Here is a 26,301-nt window from a genome sequence, read left to right as displayed (position 1 = left end):
TCTTCTTCCCCTTCTTTCTCTTCGATTAATCAGCATCATCATCATCATCTTTCCCCTTTTTTTTTTCTTTGTTCTTCTTTTCCTTCTACTTCTACTTCTTCTCCACTTCCTTCCCCGTCTCCTTTTTCCTCTTTCTTCTCATCATACTCTTCCTCGTCATATTCTTTCTCGTCAATCTCTTTTTCATCATTCTCTTCTTCGTCATATTTTTCCTCGTCATACTCTTCCTCGTCTGACAGTTCCTCCTCCTCCTCCTCCTCCCCCTTCCTGTCCCTTACAAAAAATCTAATAATCATTAAAAATCGGTCAAGTCACCCTCATCCATCTCCTCTTCCTTCCCCTCCTACTCCTCTTTCATCCTTTGTCCTTCTATCTTTTTACTTTCACTAGGTACTTTAATTATGTAAAAGATAATTTATTATTTTTTAAAAGTGTGTGTACGTATTTATTTTCCTTATCGTTCTCTGCTCTGTTTAGGCATTGGCTTTTAAATGCCATCAAATATTCATTTAACATAACATTTTACTGCATGTAGGTATATAAAGTATTCTAGCCTTTCATATGCATCAGCGAAAATAGTCGAAGTGACAAGTAACATTTTTCTTGCTGGCGGCTAATTTAATTTTTTATAGCATCAGCATTAATATTTCAGAGCATCGCCACTATTATTATTATCACTCAGAAGCATAACCAGGAAGCAGAGGAGGTTATGTGCATGCGATGTAATTTCCCAAATGTATGAGAAAACATTCCGAACACTTCATAAGACAGTTATCATGAACTGGAGAAGGGACAACTACAACCTAAAGACAAGGCAAAATTCTGGATATTTATCTCTATCAAAATCATTTCAAACATTCCCAAAGCAATCGAACAAAAACAATCATTTGATATCGACACACCTTGTCCCAGATCAATATTTCACAAAGTTCTTGACGTGTTCCAAGGGCAGTACTTTGTCCTGGTGATGAATTGACGCCGACATTAACCACCGAAGGAGTCCAGTAATCAGACCAGGGAATTTCTTGGCCAGCGGGGGGCACCGTTACGACTGTCACGTCATAAATATTTAAAACCCCACCTACACCATGCTACACGTTTTTCTTTCTAAACTTAATTCATTCCACTCCCCAAACCCTCCGTAACTATATACACCCATATCCCTCTCTCGCAAACATGCCTATGCCTGCCTTTGTCATGCCCAAACTTCTCTATTCCACAACCATGCCCTACCAACACTATCCCTGCCTCTCCACACTCCTCTTGCTCTGCCTCCCTCATGAAGCTCTCTCTGCCTAGGCCTCGGCTCACTCCTAACCTACCATTTCAACTCCTCCATAACTCACTTAATACTTTGCCTTTGCTCAGTACCTACAACCAGTCTTCATCCAGGACTCACCATAACCCCCCCCCCACACACACACACACACACCAGCAGAGCCCCTCCCTCACCGCCCTGACACACCCGCCCAACCCCGCCCCGTCCTGGCAGCCCCACCCCGCCTTTTCTCGCCTGGCTGGGCAGTCAGCCCGCGGCCTGATAAGCTACGCCTCGGAGACTCAAGAGCCAATCACAACTTGGTACTGAGGGCACAGGCAGCCACGCTCGTACACACACACACACACACACACACACACACACACACACACACATACACACACACAGACACACACAAATAACTAACATACGACCTCACTCTATAGCAAATACACAAATACACACACACACATACACACCCTACCCTTAATACACACACACACACACACACACACACACACACACACACACACACACACACAAATAACTAACATACGACTTCACCCTATAGAAAATACACAAATACAGACGCACGCATACACACCCTACCCTTAATACACACACACACACACACACACACACACACACACACACACACACCTACAGCACCTTCCCCTTCAATATAACAGTCAGCAGCAGGCAAGGCACAGTATCCACAAAAGGTTAAGGGTCGAGCACGCATCCAGCGACGGTATAGGTGATTGTAGGAGCTGACGGGCGGCTGAAAGTGAACGGTGAGACACCTGGAGCTTTAAAAGACAGGCAGACATGCAGACAGGCAGGCAGACACGCAAGAAAGCAGGCAAAACATGCACGCAGGGAAGCAGACATTTTGGGAGCAGACAATTAAGCAGGAATGAAGGCAGATGCACAGGCAAACAGATGGGTAGAAAATGGGCAAGCAGGAAAGATGGCAGATAAGACGGGTATCAGGCAGGCAGGCAGGTATGCGAGCATGAAAAAACGCGTGTAAAAAGAAGGGAAGGTTAGTAGACAGGAAGATAGGCACTGGATCAGACAGGACAATAAGCCGACAGCGAGGATCAGAAGAAAAAGGGAGGGAGGATGGAAGGAAGAAAGCAAGCAAATAACAAAAAATACAAAAGATAGAACAAATGAAGTAAGGAAGGAACGAGAGAAGGATGGAAGGAAAAGAGAAGACTTGGTGGGAAGGACAGAGCTATGAAAGAAAGCATATGATGAGGAAAAAGAAAAGAGAGAGGAAAACAGAGGGAAGAAATTAAACCACTGACAGAACGACCACAAAAAAAAAGAGGCACAGAGAATAGACAGAATAGGAGATGGAAGGTCTGAGATAGAAAGAAAACCGGAGCTATGAAGAAAACAGAACGGAAGAAAACGATAGCATTGTAGAGGCGGGAACGAGCTTGACGTAACAAAAGACAAAGACACACCGAAAAGTTTTGCCACTCAGGAGAATAAACACCCGGCTGATGCGGGGAACAAACAGCCAAAAAAGACAAACAGGCCCAAGCAAACTGACTGGGAGAGCGGGGAGGGTGCAGGGAAAGAACGGATGGAGCAGAACGCGAAGAACGGTGAGAGGAACAGATAGAAAAGAAAAAGGAGGAAAGTTGGCCGATGCAAAATTCAATCAATCGGGTAGCAGGAGGAGGCGAAGGAGAAGGAAAGAGAAAATTCCAGAACAATCACTACTACTACTACTACTACTACTATTACTACTACTACTACTACTACTACTACTACTACTATTACTACTACTACTACTACTACTACTACTACTACTACCAATATCACTACTACTACTTCTAATATTACTATTACTACTAAAAGGGCAAGGAGAAAGAGAAGAAGAGGAAAAAGAAGAAAACAGAGGTGGAGGAGATAAAGGAGGAGGAGGAAGAGAAAACGAAGAAAAGAAGGAGGAAGAGAAAAAAGGAGGAAGAGGAGGAGGAGAAAGAGAAAGAAGCAGAGGAGAAAGAGGCAGAGAAGGAGGAGGAGTTGGAGGAGGAGGAGGTAGAGGAGATAGAGCAGAAAAGGTCAGAGAAGGAGGAGGAGGAGGAGAGAATCATTCTTAATAAATAATATACATACACAACCAGAAGATATGTCAAAAGGCAAACCAAGGCGGCCTGAGGGTAATAAAAAAAACAGCAACTAACTGCACGAATTAGCATTGTGATGATTTATTTCCTTGAATCCCACCAAAGCTGAATACTGATAAGCCTGATTTGAGGTACGCGGGAGCAGGCGAGGACGAGGAGGAGGACAAAGGGAGAAGTGAGGGTGGAAAGGTGGAGCAGATGAGAGGAAAAGGAAGAGTGCAATGGGAGGAAGAGAAAAAGGAGGAGGAGGAGGAGGAGGAGGAAAGGCAATATGTGAGAGGAAAAGCAGGGATGAGGAAGGGTAAAGGATAGGGGAGGGAGAAGTGAGGGTGGAGAGATGGAACTGATGAGAGGGAATGGAAGAGTGTAACGGGAGGAAGAGGAAAAGGAGGAGGAGAAGGGAAGGGAACATATGAAGAAAAACAGAAGTATGGAAAGGGAGGGAAAGAGAAAAGGAACGGTTGAGGGTGTAAAGGTGAAGCAGATGAGAGGAAAAGAAGGACCGTAATTGGAGATGGAGGAAGAGGAGAAAGAGAAGGGAGTATCAAAGGAACAGAAAGGGGAAGGGAGAGAAAGGGGAAAGGGGATTGGAGCTGAGGCGGAATGGTTGTATATATCAACTGTAAATCACAATGAGAGGAAGAACAGGGACAGAAGGGAAACTGGAAATGGAAAGTAGCAATGTTTTAGGAAAGGAAGCGAAGGGAAATGTAAAAACGGGAGGGAGGAAAATGGGAGGGAGTCTGGAAATAGAAGGGGATGGAAGGAGGGACGCAAGGGAAAGACGGGAGTGAGTTTAGGTATTCAGTAGATGGGAAGAGAGGAACTTGTAAGCAACTCTACAAACTTATACGCAAGTTCTAACAATTACACACACTTCAGTAAATGTTGGGAAAGTACTTGTTCTCTCTCTCTCTCTCTCTCTCTCTCTCTCTGTGTCTGTGTCTGTGTCTGTGTCTGCCTCTGAGTCTCTGTGTCTCCGTCTCTGTCTTTGTGTCTCTGTCTTTGTGTCTCTGTGTCTCTGTGTCTCTGTGTCTCTGTGTCTGTGTCTGTGTCTCTGTCTCTGTCTCTGTGTCTCTGTCTGTGCCTCTGTCTCTGTGTCTCTGTCTCTGTGTCTCTGTGTCTCTGTCTCTGTGTCTCTGTCTCTGTGTCTCTGTGTCTCTGTCTCTGTGTCTCTGTCTCTGTGTCTCTGTCTCTGTGTCTCTGTCTCTGTGTCTCTGTCTCTGTGTCTCTGTCTCTGTCTCTGTGTCTCTGTCTCTGTGTCTCTGTCTCTGTGTCTCTGTCTCTGTGTCTCTGTGTCTCTGTCTCTGTGTCTCTGTCTCTGTGTCTCTGTGTCTCTGTCTCTGTGTCTCTGTGTCTCTGTCTCTGTGTCTCTGTGTCTCTGTGTCTCTGTCTCTCTGTCTCTGTGTCTCTCTCTCTCTCTCTCTCTCTCTCTCTCTCTCTCTCTCTCTCTCTCTCTCTCTCTCTCTCTCTCTCTCTCTCTCTCTCCCAGGTGATGGCAGTAGCAATGGTGTTGTTGTTGTTATTGGTGGTGGTGGTGGTGGTGGTGTCAGGGCCATAGGCAGGTCTCACACTTCCTGTTCCTCTTTCCCCTCACTTCCCACTTTCTCCCCTCCTTCCCTCTCCCCTTCCCTCTGTCCCTTCATCCCTCCCTCCCCCCCAAGCATCACTCGTCTGGCACGGGATGCAACAACCAATATCGGGCCTAACAATACACGACCACACCGCATCGACAGCGGAGAGAGCCATTACGATTTGCTTCGCTATCAAAAATAAAAATAAATAACTGAGAGGGAAAGATACACCCTCCCCAAAAATACGGATCGTGTCAATTCCCGAACGTTTTCCTGATAGCTTCCAACGCAAATTAAAGAATAAAACGAAGAACTGCGCATGCGTTTGAAAAAAAGAATCAGGAATATTAATCTGACGCTTTTCTGAACGTTCGCCTCAACGCTAAAAAAAAAAAAGAGAGATGGACGTAATTAGGAGAGAGAGAGAGAGAGAGAGAGAGAGAGAGAGAGAGAGAGAGAGAGAGAGAGAGAGAGAGAGAGAGAGAGAGAGAGAGAGAGAGAGAGAGAGAGAGAGAGAGAGAGAGAGAGAGAGAGAGAGAGAGAGAGAGAGAGAGAGAGAGAGAGAGAGAGAGAGATTTACATAGATTTACATAGAAAATCAGACCACACAGACCCCATGGTCCAGACTTGGTGGTCTGTCCTTAAACCTAAGTGATTTTACATTAATCAGAAGACTCCAAAACGTTGCATTTCTACTCTAGTTGATATTAAGTTGAAGGAAGTGACGGTCGAGCTTATTTTTGAAGGAGTCAATCGTGTTACACTGGACCACTGACGGTGGAAGCTTATTCCATTCTCGCACTACAACGTTGGTGAAGAAAAATTTGGTGCAGTCTGAATTTACTTGTCTACATCTGAGTTTTACGCCATTGTTCCTCGTGCGCAAAGTGTCATCGATCATAAACAATGTTGATCTGTCTACATTCGTGAAACCATTAAGTATTTTAAAACATTCGATCAGTTTTCCTCGGAGGCGACGTTTCTCAAGAGAGAACATGTTAAGGGTAGAAAGCCTTTCTTCGTAGGATTTGTTGCGCAAGGAAGGGATCATTTTCGTTGCCCGACGCTGAACACCTTCTAATTTAGCAATATCCTTTGCATGGTGGGGAGACCAAAACTGTACCGCATATTCCAAGTGGGTCTGACTAAACTGTTGTAGAGCGGGAGTATTACATCTTTATTCTTGAATACAAAGTTTCTTTTAATGAAGCCCAACATTCTGTTCGCTTTATTTGCTGCATCGATGCATTGCTGTGAGAATTTGAGGTTTGACGCGATTTTGACCCCAAGTCTTTGACGCATTGAACGCTTTTGAGTTTAACGCCGCGCATTTCGTATTCGAACTTCTTATTCCTCGTTCCAACTTGAAGGACCTGGCACTTGTCTACGTTAAAGGGCATCTCCCATCTATCCGACCAAGTTGAAATTTTGTGCAAATCCTCTTGGAGGCTTTGCCTGTCTTCGTCAGTGAGAACCGAGTTGCCAATCTTTGTGTCGTCTGCAAATTTACTAATGCGGTTATTGAGTCCAACATCCACGTCGTTGATGTAAATAATGAAGAGCACTGGGCCAAGGACCGAGCCCTGAGGGACGCCACTAGTGACAGGCGCCCACTCTGAGTTAAATCCGTCAATCACTACTCTTTGTTGTCTGTTGCTCAACCAATTCGCGATCCATTGGTTTACTTGACCGTCAATACCTATTTGCTTTAATTTGTAAAGTAATTTATGATGCGGGACTTTATCAAACGCTTTCTGAAATCAAGATAGACTACGTCCAGTGATTTGGTTACGTCATAAACAGTGAAGAGGTCGTTATAAAAGGTTAATAGGTTTGATAGGCAGGATCTTTTGTTTCGGAAGCCATGTTGTGAGTCCCCAATCAATGAGTGGCTTTCAAGGTAATTCACAATTTTGTCTCTAATTATGCCCTCAAGTAGCTTACCTACAACCGAAGTTAGACTAATGGGCCTGTAATTACCTGGTACTTTTTGTCTCCTTTCTTGAAAATCGGTGTCACGTTAGCCTTTTTCCAATCTGAAGGGACGATGCCTTGTTGCAAGGACATATTGAATACGGTTGTGAGGAGGAGAGTATTTCGCCTTTTGTTTCTTTCAGCAGAGTTGGATATACTTTGTCAGGTCCAGGACTTTTATTTGTTTTAAGTGAATGGAGAGGTTTAAGGACTTCATCGGTTGTTATTTCAAAATTAGGCAATGCATGCTCGAGATTTACAATAGTACTGGTGTTGGTGGTAGCGAGAGGAAGACTGTTAGTATTAAACACCGAGGAAAAGTAATTGTTTAAGAGGTTTGCAATGTGTTGGCTGTCAGTCACTAGTGCACCGTCGCTGTTTGTTAAAGGTCCAATACCACTTTTGATCGCCTTTCTGTTGTTTATGTAACTGAAGAAAGATTTCGGATTATTTTTACAGTTGGCTGCAATATTTTCTTCGTATCTACGCTTTGCCTGACTTACTAGTCTTTTTACTCGTCGCCTGGCATCATTATAAAGTCTAATGTTTTCGGGCGTGCTTTGTTCTTTCTTTAACCTGTAAAACAATTTTCTCTCATTGACTGATTGTTTAATTTCGCTATTAAACCACGGTGGGCTTTTATTAGTGTTAATTCGCTTCTCGCACAAGGGGACGAATGTGTTCTGCTGAGTGAGTAAGTGATTTTTAAGGCTTAGCCAGGCTTCCTCTACGTTGCCGTCATCTGATAGTTGTATTTCTGTTAGTTTTTGTCGGATTTCTACGAAGTTAGCTCTTTTGAAATTGGGCACCTTTACTTTGTTTTCAGTCACTGATGATTGAGCTTTAATGTCGACGCGCACTAATTTATGATCGCAAGAACCGAGGTGTTCTCCTACCGTGACACTACTGACTAGGTTATCTTGGGTCGTTATAACAAGGTCGAGTATATTATTTTGTCGAGTTGGCTCAGAAACCATTTGGCTTAGATAATTTTCTTCTAGAAATTCGATCATTCTATGTGACTCGCCTTCTGTACCTGACAGTGTCGCCCAGTCGATATGGGGAGGTTAAAGTCTCCTAATATCAGTGAGTCGCTGTTATTAAGTGACTGCCTTAAGACGCTGTACATTTCAAGGTCGTCATCGAGTGATTGCCCGGGAGGTCTGTAGGTGACAGATATATTTAAGTTGACTTTTGCAATGTTTACTCGCACGCACAAATGTTCAACGTTACTGTTTCCCGGTGTTTTGTCAGTGGGTTGCAAATAGCTTTTTGACATAAAGGGCGACGCCACCGCCTCTACGGTTTACACGATCTTTGTTGAAGAGTCTGTAGCCATCTATGTTGTATTCGGAACTTAAATCAATATTTGTGGTGTCGATAAATGTTTCAGTTATAGCAATTATGTCAAAATTTTCTGTTAAAGCAAGACATCTCAGTTCATCAAATTTGTTTCTTAGGCTACGCGCATTGAAACTAAGGATTTTAAGTTATCTAGAGGCTTGGTAATAGAGGTGGTGGTACTTGCGGGATCACTGTTACGGGTTTGTTGTGATGCACGGCGTCTATTTACACGGGCGGGTGGAGGGACGTGGCCGTGACTCGTTTTTGTTCGGATGACACGCACTGCTTCGTTGAGGAGCCTGAGTCTGGCTGCCCTGATGGGAGAAAGGTGCAATCCGTCCCTGTGAAAGAGCTCATTTTGTCCATAGAAATTGTCCCATGCGTTTAGGAACTCCACGTCAAGCTCCTACAAAGAGTCTGTAAGCGGTTGTTTAGGCTGAAGGCCTTACTGAAAAAGTCGCTCTCCGCCCAAGTCCGTGGTAGAACTCCTGAAATCAAAATGTTAGGGGATTTAGTCTTATACTGCTGGATGAGCCTACGGTACTTCTCCAGGAGTTCCTCAGACCGGGTCGTGGTGACGTCGTTCGTACCTGTGTGAATAACAAACAGTGAATCATTAGTAGCCTGGGGAGATCTCCTCAAGAGCAGCAGTTATGTCGTCGATCCCAGCACCAGGATAGCAATAGTTCCGTCTTCGACGAGGAACTCTGCCGCAGAACTCAACGACCTGCTGGCGAATCATGGAGTCACCCACCAGGAAGGTGCTCTCCTGCTCGTCCTCCTCCTCCAGAATGGCAAACCTGTTGAAGCAATGAACAGGATAAATCGCTTGTCTGGCTGGCTTGGCTCCTCCATTCACGACGGTGAAGCCATCATGGTCGGTGCCACTAGCATCCTCCCGTTGCGTGGTGTTGTCCGCTGGTGTCGACGGTACCGCTGAGGGGAGAAGGGTTTGGCACCACAGCAACGTTAGCCTGGATGAATTCCTGCAAGGAGGCAACAGTGCGAGAAAGCTCTATTATTTTATTCTGACCTGCTTCCATCTTCTCTTCTTGCTCCTGCAGTCTTGTCTCGAGATGCTGCCTGGTGAGAGAAAGCTCTATTATTTTATTCTGGCCTTCTTCCATCTTCTCTTCCTGCTCCTGCAGTCTTGTCTCGAGATGCTGCCTGGACAGACACAGTCGACAGACAGCAGAACGCCCTGTAAAAAAGTGAGCTGAGAAGCTACCGTTACAAGTACTGCACTTCTTAGGCGCCATCTTAGCTGAAATGAAAGAGATAAAAACACAGAGTGAAGGGGATTAGGAAAGGGGGTGAGGTGTGTGAGAGGTAGTTTAGTAATGGAGGAAAAGTGAGAGAGAGAGGAGAAGTAGGAAAGGATGTGAGGTGAGTAAAGAGGGGAAAGAGAGGTGTGAGATCAAGGAGGGTTAGGAAATAGGTGAGGTGGGAGAGAGGAGGAGTAGGAAGGGATGTGAGGTGAGTAAAGAGGGAGAAAGGGAGGCGGTGAGTGAGGTGTGTGAGATCAAGGAGGGTTAGGAAATAGGTGAGGTGGGAGAGAGGAGGAGTAGGAAGGGATGTGAGGTGAGTAAAGAGGGGAAAGAGAGGCGGTGAGTGAGGTGTGTGAGATCAAGGAGGGTTAGGAAATAGGTGAGGTGGAGAGAGGAGGAGTAGGAAGGGATGTGAGGTGAGTAAAGAGGGGAAAGGGAGGCGGTGAGTGAGGTCAAGGAGGGTTAGGAAATAGGTGAGATGAGTGAGAGGGAGTTTGGGAAAGGAGGTAAGTGGGAGAGAGGAGGAGTAGGAAGGGATGTGAGGTGAGTGAGGTGTGTGAGAACAAGAAAGGTTAAGAAAGAGGCGAGGTAAGGTGGGTGAAGGGATGGGTAAATAGGATGTGAGGTAAGGAGTGAGGGGAAGGGTTTAGAAATATGTGGAGGTGAGGGAGGAGTAGGAGGGCTAATCCTCTAGGGATGAGGAGGAGCAAAGGGATGTGAGGTGAGCGAGGGTGGGGGGGCTTAGGTGAGGTGAGGGAAAGGGGTGTAGGAATTGTTAATCCTCTAGGGGATTTAAAGAGGGTGTAATGAGGAGGAGCAGATTGAATCCTCAGGCAATTCAAAGGGTGGGTTGTCGACACACCCAAATCACGCGTGAGACACTCAGGAACACAAAGTCACACTCGGGACACACGAAACACTCAGAAACCCAAGCACAAGCACGAGTAAACACCCTCAAGTCACTCGCAAAAACACCGGAAGTACAACAGCACACTCAAAACACTTTGAAACCCACGCAGAGCACTATAAACATCCAAATCACACGTAAAAGCACTGGAAACACAACACACTCGAAACGCAGAACACTCGAAAACAGCCAAATCACACGCAAAAACACCGGAAACAAAACAGCACACTCAAAACGCTCTGAAACCCACGCAGTACACTTAGAAGCAGCCAAATCACACGCAAAAACACCGGAAACACAACACACTTGAATCACTCTGAAACCCACGCAGAACACCCGGAAACAGCCAGATCACACTCAAAAACACCGGAAACACAACACACTTGAATCACTCTGAAACCCACGCAGAACACCCGGAAACAGCCAGATCACACGCAAAAACACCGGAAACACAACACACTTGAATCACTCTGAAACCCACACAGAACACCCGGAAACAGCCAGATCACACGCAAAAACACCGGAAACACAACACACTTGAATCACTCTGAAACCCACACAGTAAACACCCGGAAACAGCCAGATCACACGCAAAAACACCGGAAACACAACACACTTGAATCACTCTGAAACCCACGCAGAACACCCGGAAACAGCCAGATCGCACGCAAAAACACCGGAAACACAACACACTTGAATCACTCTGAAACCCACGCAGAACACCCGGAAACAGCCAGATCACACGCAAAACACACCGGAAACACAACACACTTGAATCACTCTGAAACCCACGCAGAACACCCGGAAACAGCCAGATCGCACGCAAAAACACCGGAAACACAACACACTTGAATCACTCTGAAACCCACGCAGAACACCCGGAGGCAGCCAGATCACACGCAAAAACACCGGAAACACAAATCACAGAGGCAACCACAGGCAGAAACCACAAGCGAACACACACCAAACACGTGTCGGGACATCACAGGCAACACACAAGGCCCACACGAGAAAGAACACAAAACGCAAGAGCACGACGAAACACAGGGCAAGCGATGTTGTGGGGCGCAGCAGGTCACGACCTTCTCAGCAGAGGTCGGGTGTGAATGAGAGAGAGAGAGAGAGAGAGAGAGAGAGAGAGAGAGAGAGAGAGAGAGAGAGAGAGAGAGAGAGAGAGAGAGAGAGAGAGAGAGAGAGAGAGAGAGAGAGAGAGAGAGAGCAACACACACCGACAGACAGAACAGACGGCAGTTACTTCACTCACTCTGTAATGAGAGAAGCGAGAGCGAAGCAACGAATTGGATGCAAAGTCACATATCTATTTCTCGTCACAGCTGAGAGTGAGGACGCGTAGCTGGCCTTCAATGCTCGGGACAGACGAAGAACAGAAACAAGAGGAGCAACTAAAAGCAACAGAAACGAAATAGGAGAAGCAACAGCAGAAACGGCAGAGGTAAAGAGCAACAGCAGGAGTAGGAAAAGGAGTAGACACACTAAAACTAACGGAAAGGGAAACAGTATAGAAAAAGTAAACACAATGACAACGACAGCAACAGGAACAGAACGGGCAAAAACAGAAAAGCCGACGTCAAAAGCAATGGAGCCGCAAACAACAGGAAAAGAAGAAACAGTGAAGTCAACAGCATAGTCAACAGAAGGACCAGGAAAAGCAGAAGCAGAAACAGTGCAAGCAACAGGAACAGGAACAAGAGCACAACACCCTGGCGAGACGCACACAGTATTGATTTCTCGAGACATGGTGTGTGTGTGTGTGTGTGTGTGTGTGTGTGTGTGTGTGTGTGTGTGTGTGTGTGTGTGTGTGTGTGTGTGTGTGTGTGTGTGTGTGTGTGTGTGTGTGTGTGTGTGTGTGTGTGTGTGTGTGTGTGTGTGTGTGTGTGTGTGTGTGTGTGTGTGTGTGTGTGTGTGTGTGTGTGTGTGTGTGTGTGTGTGTGTGTGTGTGGTTTTGTATGTGTGTGTTTGTCTTATGAATCTGTGTTCAGCGTTTGTTTGTTTATTGATAAGGTCTAATTATTAAAGAAAAAATCCGTTTATGTATTGGTCTTTTATGCTTTGTTTACTTCGGAAATAGATAATATTGTGTGTGTGTGTGTGTGTGTGTGTGTGTGTGTGTGTGTGTGTGTGTGTGTGTGTGTGTGTGTGTGTGTGTGTGTGTGTGTGTGTGTTGTGTGGTTGTATGTACATAATTATTGATACACGGTATAATATATGATGTAAATACATTTATCAATCTACCGTACAAACAACGACACTTTTTACACGTCGTCAGCCTACCCTTAAATACGTACGTTGCCACGCCCCTCCCACGTGCACATTCCGGCACGCAGCCACAGAAAAACAAATAGCTAAGACTTCCTGTCCTGCTTCCTTTTTCTCTGCATTCCACTTTTCACCCGAGACTCGAGAGGAAACGCGTATTTTTTTTTTTTCGCAAGGAGGTTGCGAGTGGTAAACATTATCGCATCGTTGGTTATGGCTTAATACGTGACACGTGAACAACTGCACCTTCACTCGCCTACGTCACGTGACCCGTATGAGGAGCTAACACTCCTCTGTACCAACACGCAAGAAAAATAGTATACCTCCACAGCGCATCAGATAAAGTACTTCTGATGTGATGTGATATTTTACACACGATTTAGAATGGTTTTAGATTAATAATACTTGCCATCAATAATCGGCTTGGAATCGCCTACAGAGGCGCCACAGAATGAAAACTCATATCGACAGCGTATCGTATCACAAACTATTTCTGCGTTTAGGTATTTTCCGCATGAGCGCATGGGTGCGTGCCTACAATCCCTGTCCCTCTGATTGGTCGCGTTGCCGCCTAATTTGGTATTCACTCCACAGTAACAGGAACGGTGGATGTTCACTGTGGCAGAAGAGCACCTGTACGGCGTATTCTATAGCCATACACGAAATGGCAAACAAAAGGAAACATACCATACCATACCATAATATGGGCAAAGGAAATCTCATTCGTATTACAGTATGTCACCAACAAAGAAACGTTGATATTCTGCCTGATGAAGAAATAAAAACAATAACAGAGTTGCATGACATAACACTTTAAATATCACAGATAACTTGGTACTGCGTCACTTACAAAGTATATCGTAAGACTTACAGTGCATTTCCTTAGCATCAGGGAAGCGTTTGTATTGGTCACATGCATCACTGCAGCGAAGTATACTCCTACACTTATTACAGTCTATATACATCATGGGAATATGGTTATTGGGTCACATGCATTACTAAACAGATGGCAAACGCCCGCCGAGAGTTAGGTTTATCCCCTCAAGAGTAATGAGCCTCGTAAATCAGTCCACACTAACGTCCCATAACACACGATACACATAACTAACGCCTCTCCATAAACTCTTTCTACCCAATAGTTTCCCTGCCAAGACCGGTACACAAGAGCCTCCCCAGCAAGGCAACCGAGGGCTCACTTATTAGGCAGTCCCCCAGCCCCGCCCCAGTCCCGTCCCCTGCCTCGCCCCATCACTATCTCTCAAGCCCCTCCCCGCCCGTCCCCCGAGGCCTCCATCCTGCCTGACAGAAACGGACGTGAGTTAGTGCGTCGCAAATATGTGAAAACTTTTCAACAGCAAATTGCAACATATTGGACACGCAGTGTTCATCACGCATCTATCAGACATTGATTATAGTTGATCAGTCAATGCTGCTGGGCCGTGGCGAATGACGAAGGGAATAATGAAAATAATAATAATGATATTTATAATCATATGACAACTATCATAATCATTATAGCGATAATAACAGTAGTAGTAGTAGTAGTAGTAGTAGTACCTGCAGTAGAAGTAGCAGCAGCAGTAATAATAGTAGCAGTAGTAGTAGTAGTAGTAGTAGTAGTAGTAGACATCGTCGTTGTCGTCGTCGTTGTCGTCGTCGTTGTAGTAGTAGTAGTGGTGGTGGTAGTAGTAGTATTGGTGGTGGTGGTAGTAGTAAAAGTAGTAGTAGTAGTAGTAGTAGTAATAGTAGTAATAGTAGTAGTAGTAGTGATCCCGATTGCAGCAATATTAATTAGCATAATCCTTATAATAATAATAATAATGATAATGATAATGATAATGATAATAATAATAATAATAATAATAATAATAATAATAATAATAATAATAATAATAATAATAATAATAATAATAATAATAATAATAATAATAATAATAATATAGCAGTAGCAGTAGTAATAGCAATTAAGCAACAATCGCGGTGTAATTTGCTACCTTGGCCAGAGGAGCCGCCCTTTTGCCTGCCACACACCTGTCACACCGCCTCGTCCACGCCCGGCTATTATTAGTTTGTTTACCGAAGCGACTTGTGGCGGAGGAACAGAAACACAGATATATATCTATTCTCACCCTCTCCCCGCCCCTACCCCGCCTCGGCTCCACACTTCATAGGTTGGGCTTGGCTCCCTGCCCGAGAGTATGGCTGGGCGGGTTACCAGGAGAGGGGGAAGGGGGGTAAGGTATGTATGGGAGGGGTGGTAATGGGCGGCAGTGGGTGGCAGTGGGTGTGGATATGCTGGGGGTAAGGATGGAGATGGATACAGAATGAGGAAAGGGAGGCAGGGAGGAATATAGACGGAGGAGGAAGAGAGGGATTTGAGAGGAGGATAGAGTTGGTGCAGGGTGGCGGGATAGCCGAGGTGGAGGAGGAAGAAAAAGAGGGAGAAGTAAAGGATAAGAGGAAAAAAGAAGAGAAAGGTAGGGGAAGGGATAAATGATATGGGGGGAAAAAAGGAGAGGTAGAATAGGGTGGGTATGGAAGGAGAAGGAAAGAGAGGAATTAAGGAGGAATTGAGGAGGAGGAAGAGAGAAAGAGCAGGGTAGGAATATTAGGAGATGAAATTAATTGAGGGAGAATACGGGAAGGGACTGAAGTAAAGGAGGAAGAGGAGAAGAATGAGGAGGGGGAGGAAAGAAAGCAGACGAGTAGGAGGAGGAGGAGATAAAGAAGACGAGGAGGAGGAGAAAGAGGCAGGGGAGGAAGAGGAGGGGGAAGAGGGAGGAAGATGGAGCGCCAAACACACCTGCGACTCTATGTCAAGACAACTCCGTCAGCCAGTCACGATGGAGCGGCGCCCGAGGGGAGGCGGGGAGGCTGCGGCGGACCTCCTGGCGGCGTCACGTAGGGAAGCCGGCGATGCGGCGAGTGTGTAGCAGAAAGACACGGCTCAGCGCGGAAGGCGGCGCGAGAGAAGCTTACACTTTTGCCTTGAGTGGTGTGAAGTGAAGGTGAATGTCCACAGTGCGCTTACCCGGGACATCAAGTGCTTTTCCAGGTGCTAAGTCATTATTTGCCGGGAGGAAGACAAGTGTGTGTGCCGAGCTGTGACGCGAGGGAGGATTTTTTGTCCTGCTCGTTGTGCATTGTTTTGTGTGTGTGTGGGGGGGGGGGGGAGGTGTGTGTGTGTGTGTGTGTGTGTGTGTGTGTGTGTGTGTGTGTGTGTGTGTGTGTGTGTGTGTGTGTGTGTGTGTGTGTGTGTGTGTGTGTGTTGTGTGTATGTGTTGTGTGTGTTGTGTGTGTGTGTGTGTGTGTGTGTGTGTGTGTGTGTGTGTGATGGAAACCAATCGTAAACAGAGAAACCTTTGCAACGCCCGTGGGAGTTATCTTCTTAAAAGAGAATAATTAAACAAAAAGAAAAACAAAATACTAGACTGACCACCTACAAGCCCGGCCATTCAACATCAGTTATAACTTTGAAAACAAAATAGAAAAAAACAAGGAGTATAGGGAAACAAAGGTGCCATAGACGTGTGTGAGTCTGTATTTGTGTTGGGGCTGGGGGTGCGGGGGGTGAGGTAAGATGTGTTGGTGCAGCGGCATAGGTAGGGCAGAGGCACGGGCGGGGCAGGGAGAGGGAAGGCCATTCACCACCTGGACTCCCGCGGCCGTAATGTCGGGAATAAAGTCTAAACTGGTGGCCGGCCTCCCCGTCCCCGCCGCGGCAACTCACACAGCGACTGTTTGCGCCCGGAACGCGGCGAGGCAACAGTTTTCATTCGCCTCGCCTACTGAGCCTGAGGCGTGGGCGGTGCTCCCAAACTGTGTGAAATTAGTAAAGGTGCACGGCAGTCTGATGCTGGTGTGTGGTGCAGGAGTGAGTGTTGTTGCTGCTCATGTGTGGGAGAGGCGTGGTACTGCCAATGAGTGATGACTGAGGGAGAGAGGCATGTGTGTGCCGCGAGTGGTGCTGCTGTGTGAAGGAAAAAAGGCGTGGGTGGTGTTTTGCTGTGTGAGGCAGAGGCATGGGTGGTGATCTGAGGGCAAGGCGTAGCAGATGCTTCTGCTATGCGAGGGCTGAGCGTGGGTGCGTGGGTGGTGGAGGGCTTGGCAGACGCAGCCACGTGCCCCAGATTTGATATTCGTGCTCCCTCGGCAACCCATTCATGCAGCGATATAGCGAGACTCGGTGAAGCAACGTGAGAGATACAGACTGGGGCGCCTCAAGCCGTCCCAATGTGCATAACCGGTTGGCAGATATGTTCAACGAAAATAATATTACATGAAATGTATGTATAAAAAGAGTTGCAAGCGACATCGGGGGGAAAGAAGCACAATGGTCATATGAAATAAAATAAACGCAGCCTCTTGGTGAGGAAAATGAAAAAAGACAATGCAAAAGAAAGACAATTTAACCCGGAAAGAAAAAGCGAAAAATAAATAGGTTGTGAAAATATGACGAGTGCATGAAAACTTGGAACAAATAATTTTAGTTATTGGAAAGAAACAAACCCTCATAACAAGACGCTCACAGCAAACTCCTGGCAAACAATGAACAAACACACAGCAAAAGAAGGACAATGTTTGCCCGGGAAGGAAAAACGGGAAAAAACTGGGTCAAGTGAGAACACGGCGAGGAAGAGCAGCGGGGCATCGACACCCCGAACACGTTTTAAGCCGTTGTAGCGCCACCCTCGGGCCAGCTAACGGCCGCCCCATCTGGCTCCACGCACTCCGTAAACGAGCTCAGAGATGTGCACGGCAATCTCGGCCCAGCATCACAACCACGCCAACGTGAGTACAGGTCATGCATAAAAGATGAGTGCGTGGGACGCAAACCTGTGGCAAAGCGAGTGTGAGCAAATATTTTCCTTAGTTTTTTTTTCTCCCTCCTTGGTTACAAACTACACTTGACACGAGAGGTTTCAGGCGAAGATAAACGTTGAGGTACGAATTTGAGGAAGCGGGAAAAGTTGAGCGACAGGGGAAAGCGTGGCCACTGAAGTTTGTTTGTTCTGAAGTGACTCACGCTACAGCAGTGCATGGTAGACAGGCGTGGGCGGGGAGGGACAAGGTGAAACAGGTGGAGCTGCGAGAGACGAGACACACCTGAGTTTGATGATAACTAGATAATATATAAGAAAAAGTGTGTGTGTGTGTGTGTGTGTGTGTGTGTGTGTGTGTGTGTGTGTGTGTGTGTGTGTGTGTGTGTGTGTGTGTGTGTGTGTGTGTGTGTGTGTGTGTGTGTGTGTGTGTGTGTGTGTGTGTGTGTGTGTGTGTGTGTGTGTGTGTGTGTGTGTGTGTGTGTGTGTGTTTCAAGACGTCATACACAACCACCGGCGGCCCATCACGATGAAAGGACGCTGATTACTCTGTTAGCGGGGCGTCCGAGCAATCAGGCGGGCGAGGGATCAGGTGAGGGGAGCTGTTACGGGTAATGGGCGGGAAGGTGGGACACGTCACCTGTAGTTTGGGACGACTGCGGGAGGGAGGGAGGGAGGGTCAAATGGGCGACTACAGAGAGGGAGGGAGGGCCAAATGGGCAACTACATAGAGGGAGGGAGAGACAAGGCAAGGGTGAAGGTGTGCTATAAAAGATATTAATGGTGAGGATGTGCTACTACAGAGAGGGAGGGGGAGACGAGGTAAGTGTCACAATGGATATTAAGGTGAAGATTAACACCCAGGGAGAACAAGAGCGAAAATGTACCTTTTTAAAGATTAGAGGGAAACATGAACTACAACAAGGATGAGGTAAATAAAGAGCCACCCGTGTGTTGACTTTCATTACACTGTTGAACTGAGTTGGATAAAATAGTGATCTCCTCTGCTTTTATTAAAACACTTATGTCAACAAAATGAACTACACCTGAGATGAGCCGTGAAAAAAAAATACACTTATCACATCCTTGGCGAAAAGTAAATGCGAGCTTATTAGGTTTTTTTTTTAAGTTTTGACAGTCTGGAGTGATAACCGCGTGTCCTCCATAACTCTTTTCAGCGGTGTTTGCTTTTATTTGACGGCGATGCATATACACTCTGACCTCACTTTCCTACATCTTTGTTCTGGAAGTTCCTCGTCTGATTCTTTCACATTCTTATATTTCCTTGCTGTTTATTCACCCATAATTTTTCATAATTTTTTTTACCTGACCAATAAAACTTACACTGCGGATAGAGCACGGCTTAGACGAGTTGTGGGATTTAAGGAGGGACAAACAAATAAGGGACTGAGACTCAAACAGCAAAGGCACACTGTCAACACAATGCGAGAAGGATGAAACAGGGCAGGGAGGGGCAGGGACGCAGCAGGGCGGGGCAAGGACGGAAGGACAACGGGAGGGTGGAGGTGGTAGAAATGATGGAATGAGAGAGAGAGAGAGAGAGAGAGAGAGAGAGAGAGAGAGAGAGAGAGAGAGAGAGAGAGAGAGAGAGAGAGAGAGAGAGAGAGACAGAGAGAGAGAGAGAGAGAGAGAGAGAGAGAGATAGAAATTCTTGAGCTCAGACTTTTAACAAAGTATGGAGAATTGAACATAAAATACAATGTATTTTATTCATTGGCTAACAATTTGAATTATCTAAATATACATAAGAGACGGTGGAATAATGCTATATATTGCATGGTAGAGGATTATTTGGAACAGTTGCGCAACTTGTATTATTTCTGCAGAGCCAGCAGGAACATACTGAGGCCTCAGGGTGGGTAACGTCTTGATCAATGCCCTCAAACATGACAGGGTACTGTCTCCTATACTATTGTTACTACATTCACCACAAAGTCCTTATACCTCTATAGGCTCTAAACCTGCACGTTGCAATGGGTAATCTGTGGTTATTAGTCTAAAAATTTCAAAGACTTATTCTATACGGCTTTGGTAACCTTTATTAAGTAGCTTTGAAAGAGAAACTGTCAAGGAGTCACGATAAGTACTGCATGATGATTTACCTGTTTAAAGTTGAATGCCATTGAGATTTAAGCATGGGAAAGTTTCTAGCAACTTAGTAAAGTTATACTCCTGAATTATCTATCTTCTACTTCCTGACATTTTTATAAATAGGATAATAACCTCCAATTAACCAGGTCCTCTGAAGGGTTCCTGTTTCTATAATCTTGGAAAGAAGTTTAGAGAGTACACATGGAGTGTAAGAGGATGTTTAAAATAGGTAGAGAATGAAGTTGTCAAGAGCAAAGCGGCTGTATATTCTTTGTAGCCTCTGTAAAGTTAACTGAGAACCATTGAAGCTCACTGACGTCGTCAATATCAATGCCCGCAGCATCCAGAGATTGTTCAATATTACCGTCTTTCACTAATCACTAAGGAACGATTCGTAAATGTTGGTAATCAAAATTGGTACCTCAGACTTATTCTGTATTCCACGTAATATCTGCCAATATAATCTAGAATCCTTAGTTTTACATTTCATAACTTTGCGATAAAAAAATTACGTTTTTCCTTTGCTTTTAAGCCTTTGTGGGATTGGTTGTATTTCCTACTCCTGATATCATGTCCATATAGCCACAGAACTTTAATACAGGAGAAGCCTTATTTATGCTTTGCCTTATGGTTCTTTCTACTTGAATAGACACTGTCTATTAAAACAACGACAGCAACAAGAGACTATTACACTTATTTTAATGAAGGTCTTACACAGAGAGGGAATACACATTGCTGGTTCAATAAGGATGTGTTGAAAATCAGTGTGTGTTAAAGTGTGTGTGTGTGTGTGTGTGTGTGTGGTGTGTGAGAGAGAGAGAGAGAGAGAGAGAGAGAGAGAGAGAGAGAGAGAGAGAGAGAGAGAGAGAGAGAGAGAGAGAGAGAGAGAGAGAGAGAGAGAGAGAGAGAGAGAGAGAGAGAGAGAGAGAGAGAGAGAGAGAGAGAGAGAGAGATTTACATAGATTTACATAGAAAATCAGACCACACAGACCCCATGGTCCAGACTAGGTCGTCTGTCCTTAAACCTAAGTGATTTTACATTAATCAGATGGCTTCAAGACGTTGCTTTTCTACTCTAGTTAATATTAAGTTGAAGGAAGTGACGGTCGAGCTTGTTTTTAAAGGAGTCAATCGTGTTACACTGGACCACTGATGGTGGGAGCTTATTCCATTCTCGCACTACAACGTTGGTGAAGAAAAATTTGGTGCAGTCTCAATTTACTTGTCTACATTTGAGTTTTGTGCCATTGTTCCTCGTTCGCAAAGTGTCATCGATCATAAACAATTTTGTTCTGTCTACATTCGTGAAACCATTAAGTATTTTAAAACATTCGATCAGTTTTCCTCGGAGGCGACGTTTCTCAAGAGAGAACATGTTAAGGGTTGAAAGCCTTTCTTCGTAGGATTTGTTGCGCAAGGAAGGGATCATTTTTGTTGCTCGACGCTAAACACCTTCTAGTTTAGCAATGTCCTTTGCATGGTGGGGAGACCAAAACTGTACCGCATATTCCAAGTGGGGTCTGACTAAACTAATGTAGAGCGGAAGTATTACATCTTTATTTTTGAATAAAAAGTTTCTTTTAATTAAGCCCAACATTCTGTTCGCTTTATTTCCTGCATCGATGCATTGATGTGAGAATTTGAGGTTTGACGCGATTTTAATCCCCAGGTCCTTAACGCATTGAACACTTGTGAGTTTAACGCCGCGTATTTCGTAATCGAACGTCTTATTTTTTGTTCCAACTTGAAGGACCTGGCACTTGTCTACGTTAAAGGGCATCTCCCATTTATCCGACCAAGCTGAAATTTTGTGCAAATCCTCTTGGAGACTTTCCCTGTCTTCGTCAGTGAGAACCGAGTTACCAATCTTTGTGTCGTCTGCAAATTTACTAATGCCATTACTGAGTCCAACATCCACGTCGTTGATGTAAATAATGAAGAGCACTGGGCCAAGAACCGAGCCCTGAGGGACGCCACTAGTGACCGGCGCCCACTCTGAGTTAAATCTGAGAGAGAGAGAGAGAGAGAGAGAGAGAGAGAGAGAGAGAGAGAGAGAGAGAGAGAGAGAGAGAGAGAGAGAGAGAGAGAGAGAGAGAGAGAGAGAGAGAGAGAGAGAGAGAGAGATATATATATATATATATATATATAAAAATAAATATATATATATATATATATATATATATATATATATATATTGAAACGTTGAAATGAGATTATGAGCAGGAATGGGAGTAGGCATGGAATTACACGGAAAGGCTGTGATGAAAACTGGATATACTGAAGGGAATGAGGGCGACGGGGGAGGCGACATAAGTTAATAGCATTGGAACACGGGAAGAGGCAGGAAAGGAGAGTAGAAGAGAAAGAACGAAGGCGTGCATGAACAGAAAACGAAAAAATGTTAAAAAAATGAAAGATAGGGATGAGGCATAGAGAAAAGACATAGAGAAGAACAAGGGAAAGCATAAACGAAGAGAAAACATATAGGCAGTGGAAACAAAGATCAAACCATAGGGAGAGAAAGAACGGACAGGGAATGACAAGGACGCAGAATACAGGGATAGGCAGGGGACTGAAAACTGAGGCAAGGTAGCGGAGTGAGCAGCAGAGATGTGGCGAGGGTAGAGGATTTAGGCTTCTGTGCTGAGAGGGGAAAGAAGGGAATCAGAACTGACGACCGCCTTTCTTCAACCGACTGAGACAATGATCCCACCACGAACCCCTCGACAAAAACACTGGAACAGAGCATTCGGGAGACCAAGGAAACCACAAAGAAAAGCAAGGATATCAAGTCTTCGTGAGAGAGAGAGAGAGAGAGAGAGAGAGAGAGAGAGAGAGAGAGAGAGAGAGAGAGAGAGAGAGAGAGAGAGAGAGAGAGAGAGAGAGAGAGAGAGAGAGAGAGAGAGAGAGTGGGGGGGGATGGGGCGGTGTGGAAGGAGAGGAGGAGGGAGAGTAATATAAATAAACTCCAAGGAAGAGGAGAGGAATAAAAAAAAACGTGGATTCCGGGGGTTTTGTGGGTCGCTTCCCTTCACGGCCATTGTGCGTGGGTGGGGGAGCTTAGGACACACACACACACACACACACACACACACACACACACACACACACACACACACACACACACATTACGATCACCATATATCACTAACAAAACAAAAAAAATCCTCTAGCTTCATATTTCAAACTTCCAATAACAACTTGATATTAATAGGACAGTCAGTATAAATACTGACAAATATAAACAACGAATACAGATAACCTTTCTCTTGCAAAAAACTGCGTCATTTAGATTTTTATATTATGGGAAATAAAAGTCACAATACAAACACACACACGCACTAAGAAGTAACATGGGTAAATAAATCAGTGTTAGGTAAGGTCAGTGTCTCACAGGTGCACATAATATATCAAAAAAAGCCATTCGTCACCCTGAGGATTCACCTGCCAAGCAACACCTGTCATCACAAGCAGGTGCAACGCATTAACGCGCGGGATCATTGGGTGTAGCGGGCACGTGGTAGTGTGCGTGTGCGTGTGTGTGTGTGTGTGTGTGTGTGTGTGTGTGTGTGTGTGTGTGTGTGTGTATAACTTTAAGAGATGGCCAGGTTAGCGGAGACAAAAAATATACTGCCAAAATAAGCGACTGCCAGGCATTGGAAAAAAAGTATTACAAGCACCACAACCATCACCACCACTACCACCACCATCACCTCCACCACCACACCCCAAGTTAAGCGCAATTTTCTCAGGTGGGATAATTACTAGCTTAGGGAGGGAGGGAGCGAGGGAGATGAGAAAAGAGCTAAGTTAGGATAGTGGCTCATACTAAACACACTCCCACAACTTTTCTTTTTTGGGGGTGGGGGGAATTCTCATACTTATTCCACCTTTTTGAATGGGTTGTTGAGTTAGTAGCCGAGGAACGAAGGGGGTGGGAGGGGCAGATTTATCCTTTTACACGTCTTTTTTTTTTCCTCTATTTTTTTTTTTTCTCTCTTACTTCTTTCTCTGCCGCTTTGAAATTCATCAGCGGCATCAGCGTGCGTCAGTCACAGAGGCCGCGCCGTAAATATGAGGCCATCATCAATCACGACTCATACAGGCAGGCGGAGGTTGTGATGGTGGTGGGGAGGGGGGCCAGGTGGGAGGATGGTGTCTCCCGTGATGCCTGGCTCACCCCTCACCGCTGGCATCCCTCATTAATGGACCCCCTGCTCTCCCTTCTATCTCTTCTCCTCTGTTTCGTCTCTCTTCTATTCCGCCTATTATTCGTCTCTTCTCTCTTGTATCTCTTCCCTCTAGTATCTCTTCTATCATTTTCCTTTTCTATCTCTTTTATCTTCTATCTCTTCTGTCCTTTTCTTCCAGCTTTTCTCTTCTGTCTCTTTTTTATCTCTTTTCTCTCCCATCATCTGCCTCTTCTATCATCTATCTCTTCCAGCATTTATCTCTTCTCTTCTACTTCTTATCTCTTCTATCTCTTTTTTTCTCTTCTCTCTCTTCTTTCTCTCCCATATAACTCCATTCACCATCTTTTCCAACTTTTCTCGCCTTTCATATTCGTTCATTTTCACCCCCAGAGTCACCCTTTACCCTCTCCCCCATCCATGACTCCATTTTTATCACCTACATCCTCAGCTCCCCATTCACCCATAATCTCTTCGTATATCCACTATCTATTCGTCATCTTTCCGTGCTACTTATTTTTTCCTATTTTTTTTTCATCTATAATGCATTACTCTTATTTTAATTTTTTGTCTTTATAGTATTCTGTTTCTTGTCATCTTTTTGTCCATCATTGCCTTTCCTTTCAGTAGTCTCTCTCTCTCTCTCTCTCTCTCCTCCCGTACCGTCTCACCCTTTAACGCTCCCCCTCCCTAATCCCTTCTCGCTTCATCTCCTTATTCTCCGTCCCTTAGCCTCCCCCACTCTCGCCCCCTTACCCCTCCCCATCCCCAGTCCACTTCCCACTCTCTTCTTAGTATGCTCCCTCCCTCTCTTCTTCATTCATTATTTCAGACCTTCCTCCACCTAACCTCATTAGTCTCTCCCTACCTTCCTTTGCTCTTTTTTTCCTCTTTCTCACCAGATTTGTTTTTCTCTTTTATTTCCTTCCCATTCCTCTTTGTTCCAGTGTACCCTGTTCCTTAATTTCCCTTCACAGCTCTTTGTTTTCTTTGTTTTCCCTTTTCTTTTCGTCCTTCTTCCTTCCGTGTTAATCCATTCATTCATAATTCTTATTCCTATGCATTCCAATTTATTTATGCATTTATATTTGTATGTAGATGCCTCTGCGGCAATTCCTTTTGGGCTTCATCAACTTGTTTTGTTTTCCAATGTATTCTCTGTCCGTAAGTCACGTTGTTTTGTGTTTCTCGGAGATGCGGGAGGGCTGACCCATTTTTGTCAGTCAGTTTGGCATTTTTATTCCTAGTTCTCTTTTTACCTTTTCGTACGTTTATTCATAACACTATTAAACTGTCGTTATTACATTACTTAGTATCGTAAATTGAATAAAAAATAAAAGAAAAACTAAACGTACTTCATTTTCATCTTTGTCCCCTTTTCTTTCTTCTTTTTAACGACGAGTTTTCTCTAACAGTGAAACTTCTGGTATCTTGTCTTTGGGTCTTAGCAGTTTTCTTCACTACCGCTACAAATTACATAGACAGATATAGACAGATATATAGAAAGATAGACTGAACGATATAAATAGGTAAGAGGATAGATATGGATAGATGAATGAAGTACCAAAACAGACACGTAACATGTCTTTTTTTCTGAGTCGGTGTTTTGCCGAGGAACGCCGCGAGGGAACAGCGCGCGGGTCCTTGCGAGAAGAAACACAGCCGCTGCAAAACAAACAAAACAGCAAACAAACAAGCAAGGCACACCGGCAAACACCTCCATCAATCACCGGCAAGGGGGGGTGGAAGAGAGAGAGAGAGAGAGAGAGAGAGAGAGAGAGAGAGAGAGAGAGAGAGAGAGAGAGAGAGAGAGAGAGAGAGAGAGAGAGAGAGAGAGAGAGAGAGAGAGAGAGAGAGAGAGAGAGAGAGAGAGAGAGAGAGAGCATGAGTTGCGATAAGATTAAAGACTTCTACTACTACTGCAACTACTACTACTACTACTACTACTACCACTACTTTTTTCTTAGAGCACAGAGAGCAACTGAAGGGCAACAAAAAGAAGATGTAAAAAAGAAAAAGCCCGCTAATGGTTGCTCTCATATAGCGATCAGTATAGAGTGGCCACACACACACACACACACACACACACATAAGAATACAGGAAATAAGAAAAAAATGTGTGTGCATGAATGTGCGTGAATGTTCATGTGTGTGTGTGTGTGTGTGTGTGTGTGTGTGTGTGTGTGTGTGTGTGTGTGTGTGTGTGTGTGTGTGTGTGTGTGTGTGTGTGTGTGTGTGTGTGTGTGTGTGTGTGTGTGTGTGTGTGTGTGTGTGTGTGTGTGTGTGTGTGTGTGTGTGTGTGTGTGTGTGTGTGTGTGTGTGTGTGTGTCAGGTGTCGCTTTCTTGATAAACGACCCGCCAGGTGAATCAATCGCCCCCTAATCGCCGGGAAGGTTAATTACCCCTCTTTATATATCATCAACATCATCA

General features: G+C 45.0%; 1 protein-coding gene across 9 annotated transcripts in view; it reads left to right on the top strand.

Moving 5' to 3' along the window:
• Positions 1-15,457: 15,457 nt before the first annotated feature.
• LOC126996656 (small conductance calcium-activated potassium channel protein-like) overlaps positions 15,458-26,301 on the top strand; it is a 176,835-nt gene continuing 165,991 nt past the window's right edge. Inside the window, exons 1-2 of one of the 9 annotated variants that reach the window (XM_050857346.1) lie at positions 15,458-15,757; positions 16,919-17,540. In XM_050857346.1, coding sequence (XP_050713303.1) covers positions 17,499-17,540 — 42 coding nt within the window. In that variant the 5' untranslated portion in view covers positions 15,458-15,757; positions 16,919-17,498. Of the gene's footprint in view, positions 15,758-16,120; positions 17,541-26,301 lie in introns of those variants that run through there. The other 8 variants (XM_050857351.1, XM_050857353.1, XM_050857349.1 and 5 more) reach the window with 8 other exon arrangements.

This window comes from Eriocheir sinensis, chromosome 10, assembly GCF_024679095.1.
Source record: "Eriocheir sinensis breed Jianghai 21 chromosome 10, ASM2467909v1, whole genome shotgun sequence".
In the NCBI taxonomy this organism is placed as follows: Eukaryota; Metazoa; Arthropoda; class Malacostraca; order Decapoda; family Varunidae; genus Eriocheir; species Eriocheir sinensis.
This window is presented reverse-complemented; position numbering and strand designations above follow the sequence as displayed.